Genomic DNA, 25,736 nt, shown 5'->3' with positions numbered 1-25,736 from the left:
TTTCTTCTATTCCCTGCTCAGAGTTTTGCACTCTTCTTAGCAGTGCTGCTTCCCCCACCCACAAGATGTCACTTGTGGCTGAGAGAATTAGATTCTAATAGCACAGTGTGAACTCTTAACACTGTTCAGACTAGTGTTTTCCTTTTCTTAGGAAAAAAGACAGAAATAGTTGAAATTTGGGGCCTTTGAAGTGAGATACGCAAAAGGAATTGCAATGGGAGAAAAGAAAGTAGATTAATCAAAACACGAAGTTCTGCTTTGGGCATCTCCTACCCCTCTCTTTTGCATAACAGCACTGTGGAACATGTAACTTGTAGCAACTTGTTCTTTTCCCCTTCTTTTTTCCAGGTAATGTTATGGGGGAAGGGAGGTCAAAACACTTCCTCCGAGGAAGCAGAATTCTCTCACATGATAGCTTTGTTTTAAATAGAGAGGCTTTTAGCCGAAATAGCCTGTTATGTGGAAAATTCTAAAAATACTGTGTTAAACACTAGATTTGACAGCTTGTAATGTAGTAACTCTAGAGATTTTTGTGGGAGAAGTATCACCTCCTCGTGGACTTTGCATCCAGACTCCACCCCTTCTAAAATCAATGTGTGGGTGGGCTTGGCAGCAGGAGTCACTGGAAAAAATGAGCCCATGGGAGAATGGCCTTCTGAAAGCTTCTCAACTTTCAGATTGAGAGCTAAGCTGCAAGTGAGGAATGACACTTGAACGGCAAGTGAACACACTCACGTGTATTCCTGCCTGTTCACTTGCGCTCCACTTGCGCTCCACGTAGTGATCAAGTGGAGCACAAGTGAACAGGGAGGAATACACGTGAGTCTGTTCACTTGCCGTTCAAGTGTCATTTGTCACTTCTAGCTTGGCCCTGAGAAGGCAGTTGATTGACAGGGTTCAGCTTCTACAAGTGGTTCACAGTGACATGGATGCACACTACTGTGTGAATGGGTGAGGGGGTTGACTTTCCCACTCTTTGTTCCCTAAACCACATTAATTAAGGCTTATAATGTTTCTCCTGTAGTGTGCAGACGTCTCATTTGCTAGCACTACTTGGATATTCCTTGCCTTGTAGGCTCCTCTTGCATGAGTCTGCCTCGACCCGTTTATAGTACTCTGGATATAACTGTTGCACGGGTTGGAATTGCTAGGGGTTTTTTTTCAGTCTACTGGATGGTAAGACCAATATACAGGTTCTGTTACTTCTAAATTTATGATTTTATATGGTAAGCTTAAGATATGTGTTCTTTTATGTTAAATGTGGAGAGTGAAGGATACAGCTTAGTAGGACACCTGAGAAAAATGGAGCTGGGTAACCTGGAGAATGCAATATGCCCTGTTTATCTGACATAAGAAAAAAGATGCAGGGGATTTAAGTTGTAGCTGAACAGTGCCAACTAGCAAGACCTGACCATTCTCAAATACTTGAGGTTTGCTACTGAACTTTGTAGTTCAATTAGTATGAAAGTGCACTGTGTGGAAGAGAAGCAGGAAGAATTCTGTTCTATATCTTGCCTCAAGATCATGTTCTGAGGTGAACTACAAGAAAGAATCCTTTGTAGAGAATGCTTAGTTATTTAACTACCTGATTACATAGTTTCCCCTCCTTGAGGTAGAGGACAATTTTTGTTGTATTGCTGGACCAGTGCCAATCTGTTATTTTGGATGTATGTCTGTTATAGACTACTTGCAAGTAATTTTAACAAATGACACACACATACGCACCCCTTGCCCCATCGGGGTGGTATCAGAACCCCTTATGAAATCAGGTCAGTTTTTAGATTCAGGGTCTACAAGAGGGTCCTTTAAGGGAAAAATTGAAAATGGACAATATGTTGGAAAATCCATAGTGGATGGACAGAGAAAGAGAGATGGATGCTATGGTTTCCGGTTATAGTCTCATAAATATAGGCTGGATCCTTGGAAGAGATCCTAACTGTAGGAACAAACTGCCCAGTAGTATAGTTGCCTAAATAAAGTACCTTAAATAAGAGTTATTTAGAGACTTAGGAGATTCATTTATATGTTTAATAGGGTTCCCAACCTCCAGCTGGTGTCTGGAGAGCTCTTGGAGTTATATCTGATCTCCAGGTGTCAAGGATCAGTTCTCCTAGAGAAAATGGCTGCCATGGAAGATATGGCATTATACCCAGCCAAGGTCCCTCCCCTCCTCAAACCCTGCCCTTCCCAGTGTCCACCCCCAAATCTCCAGGAAATTCCCAACAGGAGATGGCAACCCTAAATTGTTTAATAAAGTCAGAGATGGCTTTTATATATATATATATATATATTGATGTGCAACATGGTATGCATATGTCTTCCTCTGTGGAGAGGTGCATCATAGTAAGAACTACAAAATCCTCAAAAATAAGCATGCTGCAGTGAACAATGCAATAGAAAATGCTCCATCAAGCTGTTGTTGCTGCACAGGAGCTACAGAAAAACCTCCCAGCTGTACACTTAGAACAGATGTAAAACCTTTGTAAAATACCGTGCACTATGCTTTTTGATTTTGGTTACTCCATTGCTGTCATTCTAATACAGATGGTTGTTTGCATTGCTTTCCATAATTTGGAGATGGAGTTGGAAGGAAGCGTTGGGAACACCTGCAGTGTGTGGTACAGCATCACTGCAGAGAGCAAATGTATAGAGAACTTCCTTCTTGCTGCTTATGGCTAGACTTTTAAAAACAGGCTAGACTTTTAAAAGAGAAGCAGAATATTCAATAGGATGTGTCTAAATGTAATCTAAACTTACAGCAAAGGAAACTGAAGTAGAAATGGAGTTTTGGGTAACTAAGTACTAAAAAGCCCTGCTCCAGAGTTGGCATGCAGCTGAAGGGTTAATTCCTAAGCTAGGCACTGATTGGAAGGGGAGGTGTCACCATGTTTCGGATGAATTATCTTGCTGTACATAGCTCGTGTGCTGCTTCGTGAGCACAGTGCAGGAGTCTCCCGTGCAAGAGTTCAGCTGTGGACATGGAAAGAAGCTAAGCTACAAGGCAAAGCAGAAGGGGAATCTCCTCAGATTTGACTTGCATACAGCACTGAATCCCCCCCCCCCTCCAAAGACATACCATGTCAGATGTGGAGTGCAGTTTTGACGATGCCTCTTGCCTCTCTCCTCAGAGTCCTGGGTCCCCCTCACCTACTCGGAAGCAGAATAAGGAGACCACCTTCACGGTAAGCAGAACCCCACAGTGATGATCACCCTTCTGGTTGTCATGGTGACCCAGTCACCAGAACAAGTAGCACTGCAGGGCAAGAGAGCGGAGTGGGGGGAAATCCGTGTGCAGGGGTCTGCCTCATGTTTTCCAGATGTAAACACAGGGCTTGCTTTCTACAGCAATAGCTGCAATGAAGCCATTTTTAAAAGGATGAAGCTAGCAAAGAGCTGTTACAGAGAGACAGGAAAGAAATGTCAGAATGTGAGAGAGGGTGGGAGGCACTTCTTTCTGCTGTGATTTTAAAATTACACTTGCAGGCAGTGTTTCCTTTTGTTCAAAGTTGCTTCTGGATAGCCTGAGCAATTAAAAGCCAACAAAGTCATTTTAAGAATGGAGTGTTCCCGTGGGCAGTGTACACCATGATAAAAACTGACACCGAGGTTTTATAAAACCTCCCTTTGAAGGTTGGTTTCCTTTATAGATTTGCCTCCTCCTGACTGAAGGAAAAACTGTTCCCTAATAACAGTTTTTGAAAAGCTGCCCCATTAAGTCACCTTTGGCTGAAGTAGTTAAAATGTTAGTTATTTCTCAGTAGGAGAAGATGAGATGTAAAGGATTTGAATTCTGGCAAATCTCTGGATTGTTTTATTACGCTTCAACTTATTCCTCCCCATCATTATGGCTCAGAAACTTGGACTGGTTAGATCAGTCATCTGGCCCCATAGTTAGCTGAAGATTTGATTACAGCGTTTTAAGAAAGAGGAAGCATTTCCCTGTGGAAGTGTGAGATTTTCTCTTTTGCTAGCTACAGCAGTGGAAAGGAATTTGTTGCAACAACATGACATATCTCGGCATGAACTGGAACACAGGGAGGGAGAGCATCAGGGGACTCTAATATGATGAAGTGACGATTAGTGTGTGTTTTTTCCTTAACAGGGTTGATTCTCAGTGATTCCTTCCATTCAGTTTTTCCCCCCCTTGTTTGACATGTCATTTGAGTGTCTTCAGTGTTTTAGCACCGGTTTCTTGGAAATAACTTATATTGTGGTAATGAATTGTGGGATACGAACATTCAGCAATTGGGTGGGGTGGTGGTCATCTCATGCGTGGATCACTGAAGGGTGACCCAGCTGTGAGGGTAGGCTAGAACAACGGATTTTGTAAGGAGGATCCAACTGTGATGATAACCCTGCTCATTCAGGGATAGTCAGAAGAAGAGAAGTGGAAGCTCTGTCGGTTTTCAGTGTTTTCTGGCTGCTGCCAAATTGTTTTAAGTGCAGTAATAGAAGAAATGTTTTCAGGGTCTTTGTCTTAGGCCAAGGGGCATTTACATTATAGCGGAACTAAACACTACTTCGTTGCATGGCATTAGCAGAAAAGTCTGTCAAGAAAAGGTGGAGAAACCACATTAGCAGAAAAGTCAGCAAGGGTGGAGTAAGGCAGCTGTGATGGTTGAATCAGAGCCAAACTACAAGTGACGCCTTACACAGGTTGGACACTTGTCAGCTTCCCTCAAGTTTTGATGGGAAATGTAGGCGCCCTGGTTTTACAGCTTGGCTCTCCATTACAGCTGCAAGACCAGGATGCCTACATTTCCCATCAAAACTTGGGGGAAGCCGACTAGTGTCCAACCTGTGTAAGACGTCGCTTGTAGTTTGGCTCTCAGTCTCTTAGTTGGGTGAGCTGGGTACCTGTACCAGTGTTTTACTTCTTCGGGGGGTCTGTTAGTGACATAGGCACTTCTCACCTGATCCTGCTTACCCAAGTGGGAAGCTGATTCAGATGTAGTGAGCTGACCCACAAAGTCCTTTTTGGCAGTCATACTAGCTGATGTCAGCACAGCTTGACTCTCCCTACAAGACAGAATAGAATAGTTCTTTAGCATCACAAATGCTTACATTCTCACCCACTACTTTCCTCCAATGGAAGACTGTTGCATTTCTGATGGATACCTCAAATGCATGTTTCATGTTTGTTCAATATGTTGTAAGTGTCTATGGTCTCTTGAAATTCAAAAGAGCATCAGCATGTCTGAAGAATTTCAAGGGCCGTTTTAAATTCACTTAGGAGATGCTAACTTGTTTAACAGAATCCAGAAGGTTTCCTCTTGCAAGCACTTCTGTCTTGGTAGAGTCATGATTCGTCTGTATTCAAATAGATAAAGCTAGTAGAGATGGAAAAGAACACCTTCAACAGCAAGCAAAATCATTGCACCTGGGGGTGCTGAACAGAACATTATCAGCACACACTCGTCCATGCCTATGATACCATGAGTACTCAGTAACCCAAAACTTTCATCCCAAGCTGGGTGCCATGTTCTATGCTCTTCAAAAGAAATGTTTAACATTTTCCAGTATTAAGATACTAGTGGTTGCATAGTACACATTTTTAAAAGGGGGAAGTGCTTAGCTAGTCATTTAAGCAAGCAAAATGGATCGTGAACATAAGCAAGGCTATTCCCTTCCCTTACCACCCCCCAGGTGAATTACTCTTATTCTTCTACCACTTCCTTGCTGCACCATATAAGATGCCAGATTTTTTTTAAAAAATCCATCCAGAATGTAGCTATATTCATCTGTATCTCCTCCTCTTTCATCAGGGGGCGCTGTTGGCACTTAGTGCTAAGAGAATGGTGGCTTCCATACAGGGAAGGACTTTGTGGTGTCCCTGTTGCTGGTGTTGCTGCAGATAAATTGCAGCAACAGTGGGGCTTGCATATGGCAGGTTTCCCTGCTTCAGTCTCCTACCTGTGGCCATTTCCTTTCCACTGTGCCACCAAGGCTTGATATTTTTTAAAAAATCAGCACTAGAATATTGTTGTATTGATATACAGTTGTACTGAAAAGTGTAGCAGTTTCTCTGAAATCCCAGCTTTCATTTTTTAAAAAAGCAAGCCTCTAGTCCCTTTCCTTGTGGACATTTAAGGGGAAAAGGAAGGGGACTAAATACTTGCTTTTTAAAAAATGAAACCTAGGAATTCGAGGACCTGCTGTGCCCATAATGCAGGGGGAGGAAATGGCTGCTGCAGGGACAGGGGTCATGGAAAATAGCTGCCATGTTGGTCAGAAAATCTGAACCCCCCCCCCCCCAGCCAGCACCAATATAATAGCTGTCATGGCTTACTACAGTCCTTTCTAAAACTTCGTAGTAAAGCGGATTTGAGAAAGATTAGATAAAACTTGAGGAAACCTCTGGAGATGCACAAACACACCACGATGCTGTGGGGAAGCAGGAAAAAAACCCACACCCCCAGAGCATTGAACCTGAGGCAAGTAACCCACGCAGAAATGGTCATTTAGCGGGTTTTTTTGAATAACCTAGAAGTGCCCCAATCCTTACGGTAGGCAAATAACAAACCATTTCACAGCAGCACCCTTCATGTGCCAGCAAGTGTTAATAACACTACTGTAAACAAAATAATTCAGCCTTTCTTGAAGCCGTGTGGGGAACTGGTAGACTCAATGACCGCAGCTCTCAGCATTGCAGTGTTGTCCCTTAGGGCAAGATTAAATGACATCTGTGGTTAGCTTGTCTGTGCTGACCCTGTTCTAAACTGAAACATTCATTCTTTGATATTGCCATTTTAGTTTCAAGCAAGTTCACTCTCTCCCTTACTATCCACCCCTCCCTTACATACACATTCAGCATGATGCCGTTAAACATGAGCAACTTTGCTGTCCTCCATTAGCATTCCTTGCAATCTTAATTTTTCTGTTGTGGCATTTGTCAGACTGCATGAAGATGCTTTTCAGAGATTCAGGACTAGACCTACCTGCCTGAACAGTGCAGTTACAATAAAGTTGTGTACGTTTTAGTGTGATTCTTGCAAATACCTACTGATTAGCATCCATTTCAGATAACATACTCTTCTCTTTTTTCACATCAAGAACAGTTTTTTTTAAAAAAAATCTTTTACTTTTATTTAAAAGCATGTAGTCCCCCCACCCCATCCAAAAAATTTTCTCAGCTCCACTACTAGAGGAAATCCCTTTCATTTAAAAATGAGTGAAACAGGCTCCACCTCTTTCCCAACAGAAGGAAATATGACACTTTCCACTCTCCTTATTGAATCTCTGTGTTTAACAAGCTACTGCAACAAGGTAGGCATTAGTACTGTTAAAGAGGTGATTGCTTCCATTGCACCACAGAAGAAATGATCTGTACATTTTTATCTATTTATTTTTCATCATATAGTTGGAATGCACAAACATATTCCAGTTCCTTTGTAGACTGGCAGATTAAAATAATTGTTCATAAGTACTTTTTTCATCCTACCCCCTATCCCCATCAGGAGATATTTAATTATTGATTAAAGCCTCTTCATGGAGCTGTGTGCATTCCCAGAGACAACATCAAATTCATGTCAACAGATCTTTTGGATTGCTCTCTTTGTTTGGGGAGGTTGCACCAGAATTCATGGCTCCTCATTTCTCTCAGCCCAAGATGGGTAGCTGTGTTAGTCTGTCTGTAGCAGTAGAAAAGAGCAAGAGTCCAGGAGCACCTATAAGAGCCAAACTACAAGTGACGTCTTACACAGGTTGGACACTAGTCGGCTTCCCTCAAGTTTTGATGGGAAATGTAGGCATCCTGGTCTTGCAGCTGTAATGGAGAGCCAAGCTGTAAAACCAGGGCGCCTACATTTCCCATCAAAACTTGAGGGAAGCTGACAAGTGTCCAACCTGTATAAGACGTCACTTGTAGTTTGGCTCTAAGACTAACCAAATTTGTGGTAGGGTATGGGCTTTCGTGAGTCACAGCTCACTTCTTCAGAGACCAGATACAAAAGCTCATACCCTACCACAAATTTTGCTCTTTTCTACTCTCTCAGTCTCAGCCCAAACCTTCTAATCTCTTTGAATGGATGAGGCATCTCAATTTTGGACATGTGTTTTGATACATTTCTGCTGGTTCAGAGATGAAGGAATTGGGTGGATTGTGAATGCAAATAAATGCTTTCAGGTGGGCTTCGTGAATTCAGTTATTCAGTAAATGAAAGATCCATGAAGGTGTAGCTTTCAGCCATGCGTTAAAGAAAATAGGTGCAAAATGTAGCATCTCTCAAAGTGCCTGTCCTGTCACTTAAGGACCATCATGCATACCAAAAAAATCCTCCACAGAAGTTACTTATCTTTAGAGATGGGCATGACTCCAACATTTGTGAAGTTGCACTTGGGCATTCTAAATTTTATGTGCTTGGGCAGTTAAGCAAAGCAGCTGTTTTGTGTGGGTCTGTGTATGTTTCGAGGTCGAGGCAGCTTTCATGTACTGTCTTAGGCTCTGGTGTTGGGAATCTTAGGGTTCAATGTGCACTGCAAAGGGCATTTAATGCTTTCATATTAGTGATTCTGGAGTTTCACATGGAACAGACAGGTGGCTTCCAGTTGGTTTCAGTAGCAGGAATGTGTTTACCAGAGTAGAATGTAGGGATTTGAAATATAACCTGAATGCAAAGGGGCTTGGGGCAGCATGCACCTGATCTGACATTCATTACTGATCAGCTACTCACTCTCCGTTAGGTTCAGTAGCTTCAGTTTGGCAGTGTGTCCCCCCCCCCCATTGTGAAATCTCATTGTTTTCCCGAAGGATGCTTGGTGATGCCCAAGGACCAAAAAGGTTTTGTTTAGCATTGCCACCAGATTGCAGCTGAAGCAAAAATTCAAGGTGAATTATGAGGTTTCTCCTTGGATGAAACATTCTGAAGAATTCCAGAGGAAGCAAAAAGTTGGGATTAGTGCACAGTTTCAAGGCAGGGGTGAATGGAATAGCACGGCCCTAAATCTGAAGCAGAATTTCAGGAAAACTTAGAATCCAAAGAATTTTAAGGAATTGAAAAGAGGTTCAGTGACGCTTGTGAAATTTCTCGGGTTCTGCTCATCCTTAGTTTTGTCTATCAAATAATAAAGTAATCGTATTTATAGGGTATGATAATCAGAAGTGTTTGCTTGCTTGGGTACGTTATCTAGATGTTAGAATGACTTCCCACCAAGGAACTTTTCCCTCTGTGTTTTATGACACCTCCTGGCTACCGTGAGCATTGCATTTAGCAGCCACATATGTCAGCTGTAAGAGGCATTTGTACAGACTTTGACTTGTGTGTACTCCATTTATCGCAGTTTTCAAGCTGCTTTGTGAATCCAGCATTTTCCTCTTTTTTTTCCCCCCCGCAATCAGATAAACTGTGTAACATTTCCTCACCCTGATGCAGTACAAGAGCAGCAGTTGCTTAAACCTTCCGAATGGAGCTACTGTGATTATTTTTGGGTAAGTGCTATTTATTGCCACTGTTGAGCTTTACACAGGATGTAACATCCTGTTACCAAACGTGTTAAAATCGAAGCTTGGAAGGTGATCTTAAGATGTTGTGAATGTTGCAACTTATGTGCTATGTGTCAGCTGGGGTCCTGTTGAATGATACACAGACACTTATCGTTTGGTTGAAATGGCCGCAATTTATTGGCAAGCATTGGCAAGACATAGGGCAGTGGATCCCTGATATTGAAAGGCCATTCGCTGTTCGCTGTGTTGTTCCCCTAACCATGGTACGTGGGATGGCAAGTGATGGGCTGTTTCCACACAGCTTACTTTATTCTCCAAATAGCAAAATCTCGCGCGAAATCTCCCGAGAAGACACTGTTATCGCATCTTCTCGCGCGATAACAGCGTCTTCTCGCGAGATTTCGCTATTTTGCAGAATAAGGTAAGCTGTGTGGAAACGTCCCTGTTCTGCCACCGACAGCTGCTGGATGGCTCATGCCACCCTTTTTGACCGCAAGGCTGAACCACCCATTATGCACTGCTCACCCCCTTAGGATCTGGCCCAATGCCTCAAAACCGCCTAACCTCTAATGTTGGGATTGGCTCGCCAGCTGCTCCCTAGGTAAGGGGTGTGTATGGTGGGGGGGAGCATGGCTTGTGAAATTCCCAGGGTCAATTTTCCTCTCAGGAGAATGTCCATGTGGACACCCCCTCCTTCATTACCTTGGTAGGAAGGGGGCAGAGCTAAGCTACTACATGCCATCACCCAACACAAAGTGTTTCCCCCCTTTCCCTGTTGATAGCGAGGAGAAAGGGGGAAGGGGGTTCCAGTACCCAAAAGGTCCCAGACAAATTAGCACTGCACCTGTTTGTTATTTGAGAGAACCTTCTTGCACACTAGAGGTTCCCAGAAGTGCCTGTGCCTTGCAACTTCCACTGTATTTTCTTTTTACCATGGAAAGAGGGAAAAGTGGTAAAAATCAGAGAAGGGGTCGAGAGTGGCGGGGAGATGGATAAGGATGGTTGTGTTGGGACCAGGGGCCCTGCTGTGCTTGCTGGCAGGTAAAGCATTCTGGATAGCTTTTGAGGCCTTGGGATAAGATGCTTGAATGCAAGCTAGTGTTGAACTGTCTTCTTGCCTATACCACAAGCTAAGGCTGTTTCCCCCTTACATTTTAAGAATCAGCTGCCGGCTGCTTAGTTACTTGTTCTCTGTGTGCCACAGTGACCTCTAGTGGGAATTCCAGAAGCTGTCCTGAAATTGTCCTAAGGGTTGCTGAAGTGCCTTAAAGGCTGGAGGCACAAGTTAGTAACCTGTTTAGAGTGAGTTCCAAAACAGTTGCAGGTTTTTTATACTATAGCCTAAATGTTGTGATGCATCTTCCAATTTTTTGTGCGCGGTGTATATCCTAACTGTGTGTTTCCAACAGGCTGACAAGAAGGATCCCCAAGGAAACAGCACCGTCTCGGGATTTGAAATTCTTCTACAGAAACAGTTGAAGGGGAAACAAATGCAGAAAGAAATGGCAGAGTTTATTCGGGAAAGGTATCTTAGAAGCTCAGAGCTGGGCCAAATTAAACCATTGTGTTTCATTGATTAATTGTTTCCATTACTTAAGATCCTGCCTGACTAATCTATTAGGTGCACTTCCTCTTAAGCACACTCAGTCTTGGATTATTGGCCAGATGAATGCTGACTTTTTTTTTCTTATGGGCTTCCAGCATGGCCTTTTCCCCACTTTTACATCCCAGCCAGTCTTCATCATTGGAGCAAGGGGGTGGGGGAATACAGCAGTATAGGCTACAAAAGACCCAAAACCTTATATCGTCATCTTTCCTTGAGTATAAAGTTCTTGGAAGAAATCAGTGTTTGTAGCAGTATTTGGATTTCTAGGATTCTGAGCTTTAGGGCCTCAAGGTTTAGAAAGAAATTAAAAGAGGCCAGATGATTAAGCCATAACTTAGAATCCTGGCATGTAGGCCAAAAACAAACTGCAGTTTATTCAATCAAATGATTGTACATCAAAATAACAATGTGGCGGGAGTGAGAGAAGTATGCGAGCCCTTAGGTCTTCTGGCTTATTCTTGTAATGGTAGGTAGGTAGGTAGGTAAGGTTTATTGCATTAGGCCAAAGGCCGTTACAAATAATAAAACAGTAACAAAAATATGAGCGACGATGCAGGTAAAATATAATGTCTGTTTTCAAAAACGTGGGAGCCTACAAAGTGCGTGCCATTCTGGCTTAGCTGGTCATAGTTGGCAATCAAAGGGTCAATTTGGATGGTATGGTTCTCTTGCGTTTGGATCAGTACAGAATAGTGCTGCTGGACTCTTTTTGATTTTGCTACTACAGACTAACACGGCAGACTCCTTTGAACCTTTACACAAGCAAACTGATCACCACATCAAAAGGAGCTGTTTACATTTCCATATCAAAGGAGTTGTTTACATCCCCTCTCTCCTCCTCCCCTCCCCTCTCCTCCTCTATATTTGACCAGTTTCTTTCTGCCCTCCATGCATCTGACGAAGAGAACTGTGATTCTCGAAAGCTTATGCTACAATAAAATTGGTTAGTCTTAAAGGTGCTACTGGACTTTTTTTTATTTTGCTGCTACAGACTAACACGGCTAACTCCTCTGGATCTAGTACAAACTTTATTCTTGTAATGAACAAACCATGTTTTTTTAAAAAATGATGTCTGAATTTGATCATTGTATGTTTACACACCATAAGATGACTTTCAGACATTGCTGATACGCTTCTAAGTTTAATGACATAGCTTTGGACATCCACTGTTCCAATTTAGGGTGGTTGAATTTAAAAATGTTGGTTGCAGTCTAGGAAATATTTAAGTTTGTCAGCCTCCTTGGTGTGGGAGCAGTCCATGTAATTGGGAAGGATCAGTTTTAATCCCCCCGTGTAGAGGTTTAGGATCACAAATCCGCTTGAATTCTCTGGACTTCCAATGAGACCTTCGCCTCAGTGTTACTGGCACATCTAAAAGAAAATCCTTTTTCACCCCACCCTGTCCTTCCTTTTTCCATGAGTACAGCTCTCTTGGAACATGGTTTGAATAACTTAAAATATCTGAGGACATGAAAGGAGAAGGCGAGAGAGAGAAAGATAAACAGCTATTATTTATAGCTGCTCATTATTTATAACTAACTACCCACAGAAGAGCAAGAGCATTGTTATAAATAGCTATCTAAATAATAATAGGCGGGAGATTTGCTTCTCCAGCTTGCAGTAGTACTGGGACTCTGTGTTCCAGGAGTGAACTTTGCCTGCCTGACCAGAGGAAAGTGAGAGCGCTGCTACCATTCACCCACTGTAATTATGTAATGGCGGATAAATAGAAGACTCTCTTGCCCCAATGGAAGCTATTCAGTATAATGACTTGCGAGCATCTGCACAGCTCTTGAGCACAGAAGTGGTCTTCAGGGCACAATCTGGCCATTTATAAATTGTGTCTCTAACTGTGTTGTGGGCTTTGGAGTCCTGGTATATTACCAGAACAGCTGGGTCAGACCACTGACTTGGTGCCAGTTTAGTAGAATCTGTTAGCATGGGTGGAGCAAAGAAGATTCACAGAGTGTTTTGATATGGGGACAGGAAACAGCAGAGAAGATGGAGAACAGAAGTAGGGCTCCACTTCTCCATTTACCGTAAAGGTCCCTTTGGCCTTAAGGAGAGCTGTGGTGGTTAATCAAACCATGTTCTGATTTCTAGTAAGAATTGAGCTTCGGCTTGAATCCAGCAGAGGATTTTAGAGAGTGATAAAAAGGGGGGATTTCCACCAATTTCTCCCTCCAGCTTGTACATAATCCTGGGGGATCCCTCTTAACCAGTAGCAGAATTTGGTACTTCAGCAGGGGAGGTGAGAAAGTCCTCTTCCACTGACAGAAATCTCTTATTGCTGAATCCAACCCGCTCTGAATTTGCCCCACTTAACAGGGAGATAGCCGCTTTATTTGTAGGTGGACAATCTGTTGTTTATACTATCTCAGATATATCAGGTTGGGGTGCCTATTACAAGTACTGACCTGCACTGCTTGGTGAGAAATTTAAATGGCCAACCAAGTTTTACAGGTAAAACTGCAATGTATAAATCCCTGTTCCTAAGCGATTGTTTTCTGGAAATGATGTCACGAGAAGCTGCACTTCTAAATGACCAATTTCTGTTTCGTCACTTTCAGGATAAAGATTGAAGAAGAATATGCCAAAAACTTGTCTAAACTATCTCAAAACTCTTTGGCTGCTCAGGAAGAAGGGTACGTGTGCATTATGATAACCCATAGCTTCCATTACGCTACAAAAATGTTAATTTATTTAGAAATCATTTTCTCTTGCTATGATCCACTTTTGTGTGTAGGGCCTTTCTGTTTGATTTTAATTCCTTGGAAATCAGCATAAAAAATAATTGGGTTGCTGTGAAGGATTATTTTACTGGTTGAGGCAGCTAGAAAATGTTGCTCTGAAACAGTGAGTTGTAGGGTATCTCTGGCTTTCAGCTGAAAGTAGCTCACTGTGAAAAACTTTTAGCACAGGAAGTGCATTTCCTGGGCAGCTCTAAAAAGGAAGTTATGCTGTCCAGCCAAAACAACAAAAGAAAGCAGTGTGAGAGTCCCTAGCAGCACTTCCCCTCACCACAAAGCAGGATGGTTGCTTCCACACAAAGGTTTTGCTCCAGTTTGACAGCCAAACCAGTGTGAGCTTTTTTGGAGTATCCACACAATATCCTCCCCTAATCATAATAATGTTATAACAATCTAACTAACTAGCTTTTCTGAATCTCCGGCTTTCATGCTCTCATTTAAAAAAACTCAACCCTTTTCATTGTAGAGGTACACATTTGCCCTTATATCTCTGCAACAAAAAGGTCTAGATAATTACTAATTTAATGAAAGTTGGGAATTCAGAGGACTTAGTATATAGATTGTTATAATGTTATTGTAAATCCCTCTGGTGGCAGGGGGAGAAATTACAGCTTTGAGGGGCAAGGAAAGTGCAGGGGAAACTGGTGTATCAACATTTGATTACGGCTGTGAATGGCCTGCATTCTCAATGGCAGTGAAAGCTACAAGGAGCTTTCCATGTAGAAGCAGCCAAAGACATCCAAGAAGCCTTTGTAGTGCTCCAAAAGGCACTGAAGCCTCTTTCCATGTCCTGTTGGTGTGTAGTGGTTCAGATATTAAACTAGGATCTGATCCTTTCTCAGTCGTGAAGCTGCTAGGTGACCTTGGGCTGGTTACTCTGTCTCAGCCTCACCTACCACACAAGACTGATGTGAGGATAAACTGGGGAGTGGAGAATCATGTACATGGCTCTGAGCTTCTTGGAGGAAAAGCAGGATAAAAATATTAAAAAACAGTATGAGGGATGCTTGGAGAGATGTTGCCATGTTGGAAGTAGCACCTCTGAAGGACTGCTTTTTGCCTGGTCAACATGACCTCCTGAGCAAATTGCCCAAGAGGCGGCATTCTAAAAAGCGGAAGATGGTGACACTTCTGACTCAGTAGATGGCTCTTGGAGCATCAACAGAGGATGCTCCAAATACTTCAGCCTCTGGGGTGTGCTCTCATTACCCCCCTCGTAGGTCTGCTTGGACCACACCTTGGTTCCGTCAAAACACAAGTAGCCATCTCATGAAAGAAAAACTGTTTTTTGTATAGTTGGATGGCTTTCACCATGTATTGCAACTAATGACCTGAGAGGAGGAGACTGGCTCTAAGACATGCTTGAAAACATGATTTGCTTTAGTAGGTTCGTTCTCTTCTCTTATCTGAGCAGCAGTGAAATTCTAAGCAGAATTTAACTCTGCTTAGGATTGCATTACAATCTCTGTGCTATGTTATGTGAGTTCTTTATAATCCCCTGACATTCTTAAAACCCATATGTGACTTTAAAAATCTGTCCAGAAGCCTTATGTTTAACTAAAACTGCTAAAAATTCCTTGTTGGTAGTAGACCTTAGAATCATAGGGTTGGAAGGTACCTCTAGCGTCATCTAGTCCAACCTCCTGCACAATGCAGAAAATTCACAAGTAACCCCCCCACACACACACACGCGCGCGCGCATGCACACACTCAGTGACTCTTACTCCATGCCCAGAAGTAAGGGCATAGAAATTGCTCCATGGTAGTAATGAGAAATTGCTGGTGAAATCATTGGCTTTCTGGACTTCTTTACAAATTATGCTTCATTTCAGTTCAGTATCAGTATAAGATGTCCTGTTTGGTGTACCAAAAAGTGACATTTTATGTACAAAAGTCAGTAGTTTCAGAAATCATTACAATTACAAACAAGAATGTAGGTACAAACATCAATGGTTTCATGCCAGTGAATGGTAATTATAACTTTAAACAGCAGTAGGGAATTGCGAACATAGCCTGTGAATTCACTATTGGGCGGGAAATGAGGTTTCTTGGGAGATACTCCTGATTATATCATAGATTAATGTGAAAATGAATTTGATCCTGGAGAGAGAAATTATGTAATGTAATGTAAAATATTAACATTTTGCCTTCTCTGTATGAGCCCCCCCCCCCGCCCCGATCATATGCTGCATATGGAATTATTTTGCTAATAGAAATGCATACAGTCATGATGATTCTTCGTGAAAATCCTGTCCTAATAAAGAAGAAAAACGGCTGCATTGTATTGTGTGTTTTTTCAGGACTCTGGGTGAGGCTTGGTCTCAGTTGAAGAAAAGCCTGGCTGATGAGGCAGAGGTTCATCTCAAGTTTTCTTCCAAAGTAATTCCTAAGTTCATGAAGAGTCTTTATTCTGGGGCTGGGATAAGATGGATATGGTTTCTGAAAACTGTAAGCTGTATCTACTGTCTTTATATCCAATTATTTGGGGGAAATCTCGTGGCTAAACCTGGTAATCTGAAGAATGAAAGCCGCCTGCTGTTTCCAAATCCAGAAGCTATTCATGGAATTAATGACTTTTGCACCTAATGCTAGTTCCTAATAAAATACTGTAAGTGAATTCTGGGCTCAACACACCCAAAGTTAATGGGTTTGAAGTCTGGTTGTAATGAGAGGGATTGAAGCTTATGCTTAACTCTTCCATTGAAACAAATCTGACTTGGAAGTGCTTATCACTGGCTGGACTATAACTCTTCCTCTCAAAAAGCATGTCATTGCAAGATCGATAGCTTGGAAAGACATCTAAAGAGGGAGAAAACCCTAACAATTTTGCAATTTCTCTTTAATGAGTCGTTACTGAGTACATGTCCTCTGATAATAAGCTGTGCAAGGAGCTGATAAATGTAATTGTTACAGGTAACAATTTTGGTTTCCTATGAAGGATCAGGTGTAATCTTAATTTCGCTCTCAGACACTCGGGGCACAGAGCTTAGTATGTGAATTGTGCACCTACTTTGTCATAGGAATGCAGGGGAAGTGTTTGAATTTCTGTCCATCTCAAACCTTGGCAAATTCCATCTTCTGCACTATCATAGTTCTACTTTAGAAGGAAAATGAGATGAGTTATTTTATTAAAACTATTTTATCAGTCTATAGCTGGGCAGGGTTGTTCAGCATCTCTACCACCAGAGCCTGCAACAAACCCCCAAATTTCAGTGTTCCGAAGATGAATTTTCATGCAGAGCTCATTCTCGGTTTGGCAGGATTTGTAGTGACCAGCATGCGAAACACGGAGGTTCTAGACTAGTCCATGCTATGTGAGAGACCTTTTTATGCCTCAAAAGTAATTCTTTTAGGTATGTTAACTTTTCATCCGGTCAGTGGGCCCATCACCAGTAGACAGGGCAACCGCTGTGAAGGCTGTTTCTTCTTCCCAATCCAGTTCCAGGATTTCAGAAGTCGGATGTCAAAACTCTTCCTTATAATTTCTCTTAAGTTCCTAGAGTTGGCAGACAGGCCATTTCTTGGGTGGCAGTGGGCTGCTTTGCATAGGGTAGTTTATCCAACACTGGTGTAACTCTACCTGATACTTCAGACTGTACTCCCAAAATTTAGCTCTTCTCCCCCCCCAAAAATTCTTCTTGGTTTCTTTTTCAGCTTCAGGCTGAGGTGGAGAAACCACTGCTCAACTTCCGAGAGAATTTCAAGAAAGACATGAAAAAGTATGACCATCACATTGCCGATTTGCGAAAACAGCTGGTCAGTCGGTATGCGGCAGTAGAAAAAGTAAGATCAAAACAGCCAGATATTAATCCAATTGAAGGTTATTTTTCACATAAGATATTTGAAGGCTAAAGGTCAGCATGCATCCATGCTACCTTCATAAAAGCATAATAATTAGCTGTACTCTTCCCATCAGAATCTTTTTCAGTCTGGAAACAGTGTTTGCAGCAGCATTTAGTCTGTCTCATATAAATTATAAAGCTGGTGAGGTGTCAGTATTATCTGTTAGTGTAGAGTCCTTTCGGTCACTGAAGATAATTCTGCTCCAGCATAATTTTATTGATGTTCTAGATATTACAAAATATACAAAAAAGAGAAGAAAGGAAAAAAGAAATTAGTAAAAACAAAACACAGGATAGTAAAAGCTTTGTTAACTGGCGTCCATGGGGACTTGGGGTTGCTGGTTAATGAAACAGTCTAGTTACCAAAGATTTTATTCTCCATTCACACAAACGAGTGGGGTGGTACATGCCTGAGTCACTCTGCTGGCATGCCAGTTAACCAAATTATCTGGTTAACCGGATGCTGGTTAACCAAGCTTTTATAGGAGTTTTAATGCCATAGAAGAAAAATATTAATAAACACATTAAAATACAAATACATTTAAGTTTAATAAATAGGAACAATGAAAAGATTAGAATAAATATAAAGAGTACTAAAAAAAAACCCAGGGCCCTTTAAACATACTCGTTATTTGACAATTCTCAATTCCAGTCATCATTTTTAGAATAATGGCTTCCTTTTATAAATCATATGATTAGTAATGAACACTCAGTTATAGTTGATTCACTTGTATATAGTTTCATGGCAATACTTTGAATACCTATCACATAGATAATTGCTTTGATTGCATCCTCATCCACTAGTTGTAATCTGTATTGTTACCATGGCTTTTTTTCAGCTGGAACGCGGGGGAACAGAGTTCCGGAACCTCTGGAAAATGGTCACATGGCTGGTGGCCCCGCCCCCTGATCTCCAGACAGAGGGGAGTTTAGAGTGCCCTCTGCGCCGCTCAGCGGCATGGAGAGCAATCTAAACTCCCCTCTGTCTGGAGATCAGGGGGCGGGGCCACCAGCCATGTGACCATTTTCTCCGAGGGCAACCCACTGAGTTCCACCACCTCTTTTCCCAGAAAAAAGTCCTGATTGTTACTCTATAATATTGTTGGATTACCATGTTGTTTTATGCATATATCCACTTACTTCTTTGTCTTCTACTATCTTTGATAAGGTAAATTATTTCAATACCTATAGTATGTTTGCCTAACTTGAAGATGTTATTGTGAAAAGCTTAGTAACATGGGCAGTTCTGTTGCATTGTTAAAACTGAAAATAAAGTATTTAAAAAAATACTCAGGTTATTTCACCAAAACTCTTACATTACTTTGAAACACATGTGGCACAAAAGAAACACTGTTTATTAGTAACAAATAATTTAAATGACAGTAAAATCAGTAACTGTTCATGACGAAAGAAAATTACAGCAAGTCAAATGGTCTGCCTTTGTTAGTACTGTGTTGAATGTTCCAGAAATCTAGTATCCGTTTCTAGTTTTCCTCTTCTCTGTAATGCTAAAAATTACATACAGAAAGTAGCAAAATACTAGTTCCCCCTCCCCCAGGGCATATCTGCAGGGCAGTGATTACAGAGAGAATAGAGTTTATGAAATGGTAAAGGCACATTAATATTCTCTTTCTGTAGGAGAATTTATGGTATTTGTGTTTGTTCCAAGGCCCGAAAAGCATTAACAGAGAGGCAAAAGGACTTAGAGATGAAAACACAGCAGCTGGAGATAAAACTTAGTAACAAGACAGAAGAGGAGATTAAGAAGGCCAGGCGGAAGTCTACTCAAGCGGGTGAGTATCTGGTGAGTGTGAATAAGGTGTAATAGAAGATAAATGAATTATGTTGTAAAAAAGAAACAGATGAATTAGAGCCACTGTGAACTGAGCCAAGGGGTGGACTTCAGCTTACGATGGACTTCAACTTACGAGCAGCCATTTCAAGGAAGAATAAAGAAAGTGCAAATATCTGATGAATTTCACTCACTAAGGATCAAATGACACATTATGTGGGAGATCTGCATGCTGTGAAAAGTGAAGCGAAGCTGGTAAAATGATTGGGGAAGGGAGGGGTAACCACCCCAGTGCCAATTCCCACTCAAAACAGCTGTTAACCATGCCCGGGGGGGGGGGGGGGGCGCACAGGTAAAATATTGATACCTAATCACAACTTAAAGGGATGCCTGAGATTTCTATTAGGGCAAAGAGGGCTACCCACCCAGCCATGGCTGTAATCCAGTTCAGTGCCCCTCTCCCAGTCTTCTCCTTTGAAGCCCTAAAAAACTTTCCAGTCATAGATTTCCTGGGAATTCTTAATAGTCCCCATGGCCTGGAAAGGTTGAGAATGTTTGTCTCACTAGTACAGTTATTTCAGTGCTAGGAATAAATTCCAGGGTTTTCCTTCCTTTACTCTGTTGCCATTGTAACTTGTTTTTCCTACTGCAATGGCCTGGGAACACCTGGGGCTGTGTCGTTATTGGAACATTGAACATTTGGAAGGTGCTCTCTCTCCCCCCCCACACACCCCTTTCTCTCTGTAATGATGTAGGGAGATTAAGACAGAGTAGTCAGTGCTGATTTCTGATCTTTGTTCTTAAAGATGTGTGACTAGGAGAAAGAAGTGCCGTAACTTGTCCTTATGTTTTCTTTGTAATTCTGTGTCTTATAAAATGTATGCTACCTGATTCTGTACACTAGATGGCGAGAGAGATATTCAGAAGGCCTCTTGTCTTGACTGAAGAACTTCACTATAAAATCATCTGTACTTAAGCAGAATTAGCATGGGTGTTTTAAATTATGCATTTGTTCTTCTTCTTATGGGGTAACAGCAACATTAAGATAGACGAAGATGCTGCTTCCAGTTAAAGAGCACGCAGAAGCCATAAGATAAGCATGATTTTCCCAGCTGACACAAATGTCAAGTATCCAAAATGGTGGTGTTGATGTGGAGTTCACTTATCACATTCTAATTAACTTCCTCTCCCTCTTTCTTTACTTTTTTAATCAGTGCTCAATGCCTCCCCCCCCCCCAAAAAAAAACAGCAGAACAGCAATTTTTTCCTTTTGTTCCTTATCACAGTTTCTGAGTATTTTCATGAACTGTGCCTTCGGGTGATTACTTTGAAAGGAAAGGAGGAAGTTCAAGGAAAGTAATCAGCTATGGAGCTGGAAAGTTTCTTTTTATTGTTATGAGATAAAAAGACATGCCATCCAATTAGATGAATCAGCAGAGTTTGTCTTGGGCCTACCCTTTCACCCCAGATCAGGATGGATCACTTTTCACTTCTTAATGAATAGATTACCTGCACTAGAAGTTCACAGCAGTTTTCTTTGGTGCTTACATTTTGCACGTAGAAAGTCATAAATAAATAACAGCATGCTCATTACACCTGATGTTGGTTCTCACGGAGATGGTTAATGGGTTTCGTGCCTTTTGCAGGAGATGACCTCATGCGTTGTGTGGATCTTTATAATCAAGCTCAGTCAAAGTGGTTTGAAGAAATGGTGACTACCTCTCTGGTATGTTGCACTCATCCACTATATTGTGTATATGTATATTTTCTGAATTGAGTTGCTGACAGTTGCTAAGTATGTAACCATAGAGTTACTTGAGTATGTCAGAAGTTAGGAAATCTTTCAGAACTGGCTGGAGACTACATATTAGTATTACGCATATATGTATTTTTTTTTTCAGTTTCTATCAATTCACTGCAGCTCTCAAAGTTGCCAAAAACATTTAAAAAACCAATACCCAGCAAGGTAGAAACAGTGATGCGAATCAATATTTGTTTAGTTAGATAGGTGCTAACTAATTCCATGTAGTATTCATAGAAAACAACCCTACTTTTTATTTTATGCTCAGGTTCCATTCTTTATCCTATCCATTGCTGAAAATGTTGAATGACTGTTTCTTTTTAGGAGCTTGAGAGGTTGGAGGTGGAGAGAGTGGAGATGATTCGACAGCATCTCTGCCAGTACACACAGCTGCGACATGAGACAGACATGTTCAACCAAAGCGTGAGTCTGCTTGTCCTTCACTCTTTTCTGATACTGTCAGGAGGCCTCATGGGAATCTAAAAACCTTAGTTGTGCAGAGTCCTCCAGAATTGGCTCTCTGGTGACTGAGTGGAGAATCTGCTCTGGGCTGAGCGGATTCCTACAGTTCATTCTGTTTAGGGTTTGATCTCCATCCACCGTTGAGGATTAGATCTGAAGATCTTATGTCAAAGCTTGCAAACTTTGAAGACAGTACCGCAGGAATGGAGTAGTTCACTCACTGCCTCCCTTCCTTCTACCCCAACATTTCTTCTCCAAAATGCAGAAAGTGTGGGAAATGTTTTTTGATCTATGCTCTTCAAGAACAGTTTCTAAACGCTTGAATCACTTCTCCAAGGATGTGTCAGACCTACTCAGGAGCATCCAGATACTGAGAGATACATTTCTAATTTCAGAGTCCAGAAGAGTGCATTTCTTGGCTCTGAGACTTGATCAAGGAACTTAAAAATGCCTCGGTCTGTGTCTGAATCATATCTAAGTTTGGAGAAGTAAACTTGAAGAGCCATCTACAAGTGACGCCTGAGACAGGTTGGACACTTGACAGCTTCCCTCAAGTTTTGATGTGAAATGTAGGCATCCTGGTCTTACAGCTTGGCTCTCCATTTAATTGAAGTTTACAGAACCCCCCACACACACACCTAGTGGAGGGGAAGGGGGTGCCTGGCAAGAGCTCGACGCCTGCACTCCTCTACTGACCGCATGTTCTCCCTCCCATAGACTGCTGCTCTGTAAACCTCAATTAAATGAAGAGCCAAGCTGCAAGAGCAGGACGCCTACATTTCCCATCAAAACTTGAGGGAAGCTGACAAGTGTCCAACCTGTGTCAGGCGTCACTTGTAGCTTGGCTCTCAGTAACAGAATTGAGTCTAAGAGTTGACTTGATTGGAGTGCTCATTGGCTGTCTCTTGGAATGCAATTGAAACTGAACTGGGTGGGCAAGCAGGGATCTTTTCAGTTGCAAGTAAATCCAACTGGATTTCGCATCTGTCCCAAGTTTATATATCCATTGTGGATAACTTTGGAAACAAGACTTGGGGGACTGGGGGGTGGGGGCGGAATGCCTGGTATCAATTAATGGTTGCCTACTAGTTCCTTGAAACAATACCCTTGGGTAACACAAGGCCAAAAGATAAGTGTCACATTGGAAATGTGCAGTTAAGATGGTATAGAAAGAATGGGGGGGAGCTGATGAGGAAGTGGTTCAGTTTTGTTAGATGATATTGTAAGAGATATTCACGTGCACTCTGAAAACTTTGCTGTTGCTTTTCTTGTGTTTTTTAGACAGTAGAACCTGTGGATCAGTTGCTTCAGAAAGTGGATCCATCCAAAGACAGGGAACTGTGGGTAAAAGAACACAAAACCGGTGATATCAGACCTGTGGATATGGAGATATAAACTGTTGTTACCCGCCTTAAGTGGCAAGGCCTGTTGGCTCAGCCAAGTTCAAGAGAGTTCTGTAAAGCCTCAGGAGGAGGACAGGAGAGACATTCTGCTATCGGCTTCCTTATATATTTATTATTGATATGTTTGATCATTACTTCATTTCCTATTGTGGCTATGCCTTAAACATCAAACATTCCAGAGTTGAGAAACCACTCTTTTTACTTCCTTTCAAACAGGCTCCTGTTAGCTGAGCATGTACAGCTCTCATGATGAACTGTGAAGGCTGTTGTGTGGTACAAAGAGTTTTGCTATTCTGTGATTAATTAATATGTGCTACTCCCCTTGCATGATGCTGTCTTTGTACAGTAATGTTAGACACAGCAAGCCTCTGCCAAACAAATGGACTGTTGAAATTGAACATGGCTCGGAAAACAGGCAGACCCTCCTGAACATTGCCATTTTATTAGATGGGAGAGGGAGGTTCTAGGAATCACTCCTTACCTCCCCTTACACTATGAAATGGAGTTCACAATGCTTACCTACCTCACAGGGGTGTTGTGAGGATAACAGTAAAAGCTGTACAGTAATTTTTTTCTTTTTCTTTTTTTTTTACACATAACAAAGCTCCCATAACTGCTAATGCTCTTGCCAAGGGTGGCTTTTTCAGTAACCTGGGAAAAGAGGTAACGAGTCAGGAGATGATAACCCAAAGGAAGCCCATTTAGATGGTCCTCCTTATATTCCCTCTCAGGTACTCACTGGCTTCAATCCTCAAGCTCATGGTGTTATGATATTCTCATAATGTTATTGATATTTCTGGGGACTACCCCTGGGGAAGCTATCTAAAAATTGCAGCCGTTACCATACCCTCTAGCAGAAAAGGAATGGGCTGAATAGATTTAAAGCCATGTTGGCTAGGACTCTGGTGTTGTACAGCAGGTACTCTTCAAAGAACGGTTTGAATGCTTCCTTTGGAAGACTGTTTAACAAATCAAATTGATCCATACTGTATATAACTTGATCTTTACATTTCACCAAATAACGTACAATTTACAGATTGCAGAGGGCACGACTTCCTGTCCTGCATGTCTTACTTCAAAACTGTATTAATCAAGACTTTATCATTAGATTTGGATTTTGGTTTGGTTTGGTTCTTTTGCTGCTTGGGAACTCGGTAGTTGAGAGGCAGCATTTAAATCCCCTAAATAAAATAAAAATGAATAAATACAGGTTGGATTTTTTTGTAATGGGTCCATTCTTATATTCATGCCACAGCAAGATTCCAGCGGAACTTGGTTATCAGGAGGTCCTAACACATCTTTGGCTCTTGATTATCATGGCAACAAAACCAGGTTTTCATTTTGAAATATGTCAGAGCTCAGTTTTTATTTCACAAGACCCCGAGTTCCATTTAGTTCTCAGCAGGTGTTGATGAAGAAATCATCATGCAGCAAGTTAGAAATGATTGTGTGAATACTATAAAACTAGTTGTTTTCTGAAGCATCACTATGACAGGAAATTATGACAGACCTTCATGGTTTTGCCAATTGACTTTGGGCTTCCGGACGTTAATTTTCTCAGTCCTCTCCTTAATTTTGTCAGTCTTGCTTTGAAGTTTACATAAATCAAACATTTACTGTGAGTTTCAGATTTCATTTTTTGTACTGCCAAATATTTTGTTCAATCAGTTGCCATATGAAGTAGCCCTTTATTTTATGCATTTTCTAAATTATTTTTCTGGAAAAAAATGGTCAGGTCTCCCATCATTGCCAAAAATTATCATGAGCTTTCCCATTTGCAATTTAAAAAAAAAATTAAAAGGGGACGTGTTGCAGATCATTTGAGTTTCTTGAGCTTCTCAGTGACCAAGTTTAGACGCTCAAGAAGCTCAAATGATCTGCAACACATGATTTGTTTGATTCCTTGATTCTTGCACTGTCAGCTGTATATAAAATGCTCAGACAATCTACTCCAATTAATGACATAGCTTGCTATACCTCATTTCATTTTTTATCTACTTGCTCTTTTTCTTTGCTTTATCCTTCAGCATTTTCAGTGCAACCTCTGCTTATAATAAGAAACATATTTCATCTTTCCCCCAAGAAGCTGGCCATCAAGGTTGCAAAAAGAACATTTTATCCTATTGGTATGTGTGGGGAAATTGAGACTTGGACAAAGACCAGCATTAAAAAGATTTCCAAGGCAGCCTTTTTCCTGTTTTGAAACCAGAGCAACATTTCCATCTCCTGTGCATCCTTTCACCAGCTTCCCATTCTCTAGATTATCTTTCAGTTGCGTCCCTTTGATTTCAAGGGCTTACCTGCTATTTCTGGTACTGTTTAGTAGTTTACTTCCTAGATGATACGTTTCAATCCCTAGTTAGTTTTCCTCTATGTATTGACCAAAGTAAGGGAAACTGCCTGTGCAGATCCTTCCAAGGGATGTCTCAGTTCTCAAATCTGATGTATTAATTGTAAAATTCTCAACTGTGTCTGGCTGGTCTTCCTACTGTATCTCCTGCTTAATACTAAATAAGTATTGGTCTCCTTTTTATGGGTACGTAGCTAGCTGATATTCTCCCTGCCATTGATGTTTCTCACTTTGTCATTCCCTGGTTGCTATGCTTTGGACACTTTCCTGGGAACAAGTCACATTGAA

General features: G+C 41.5%; 1 protein-coding gene across 2 annotated transcripts in view; it reads left to right on the top strand.

Annotated features, from left to right (window-relative positions):
• GAS7 (growth arrest specific 7) overlaps positions 1-24,588 on the top strand; it is a 142,701-nt gene extending 118,113 nt beyond the window's left edge. For both annotated transcript variants that reach the window (XM_054978841.1, XM_054978842.1), the window contains exons 5-14: positions 3,129-3,182; positions 9,338-9,427; positions 10,852-10,967; positions 13,619-13,693; positions 16,099-16,177; positions 17,453-17,581; positions 19,310-19,433; positions 21,079-21,158; positions 21,558-21,656; positions 22,977-24,588. In XM_054978841.1, the coding sequence (XP_054834816.1) occupies positions 3,129-3,182; positions 9,338-9,427; positions 10,852-10,967; positions 13,619-13,693; positions 16,099-16,177; positions 17,453-17,581; positions 19,310-19,433; positions 21,079-21,158; positions 21,558-21,656; positions 22,977-23,090 (960 nt within the window). In that variant the 3' untranslated portion in view covers positions 23,091-24,588. The remainder of the gene's footprint in view (positions 1-3,128; positions 3,183-9,337; positions 9,428-10,851; positions 10,968-13,618; positions 13,694-16,098; positions 16,178-17,452; positions 17,582-19,309; positions 19,434-21,078; positions 21,159-21,557; positions 21,657-22,976) is intronic.
• Positions 24,589-25,736: the final 1,148 nt, after the last annotated feature.

Source organism: Eublepharis macularius, chromosome 4 (assembly GCF_028583425.1).
Source record: "Eublepharis macularius isolate TG4126 chromosome 4, MPM_Emac_v1.0, whole genome shotgun sequence".
In the NCBI taxonomy this organism is placed as follows: Eukaryota; Metazoa; Chordata; class Lepidosauria; order Squamata; family Eublepharidae; genus Eublepharis; species Eublepharis macularius.
Note: the sequence above shows the minus strand (reverse complement) of the source record. Positions and strands in the feature narration are given on the sequence as shown.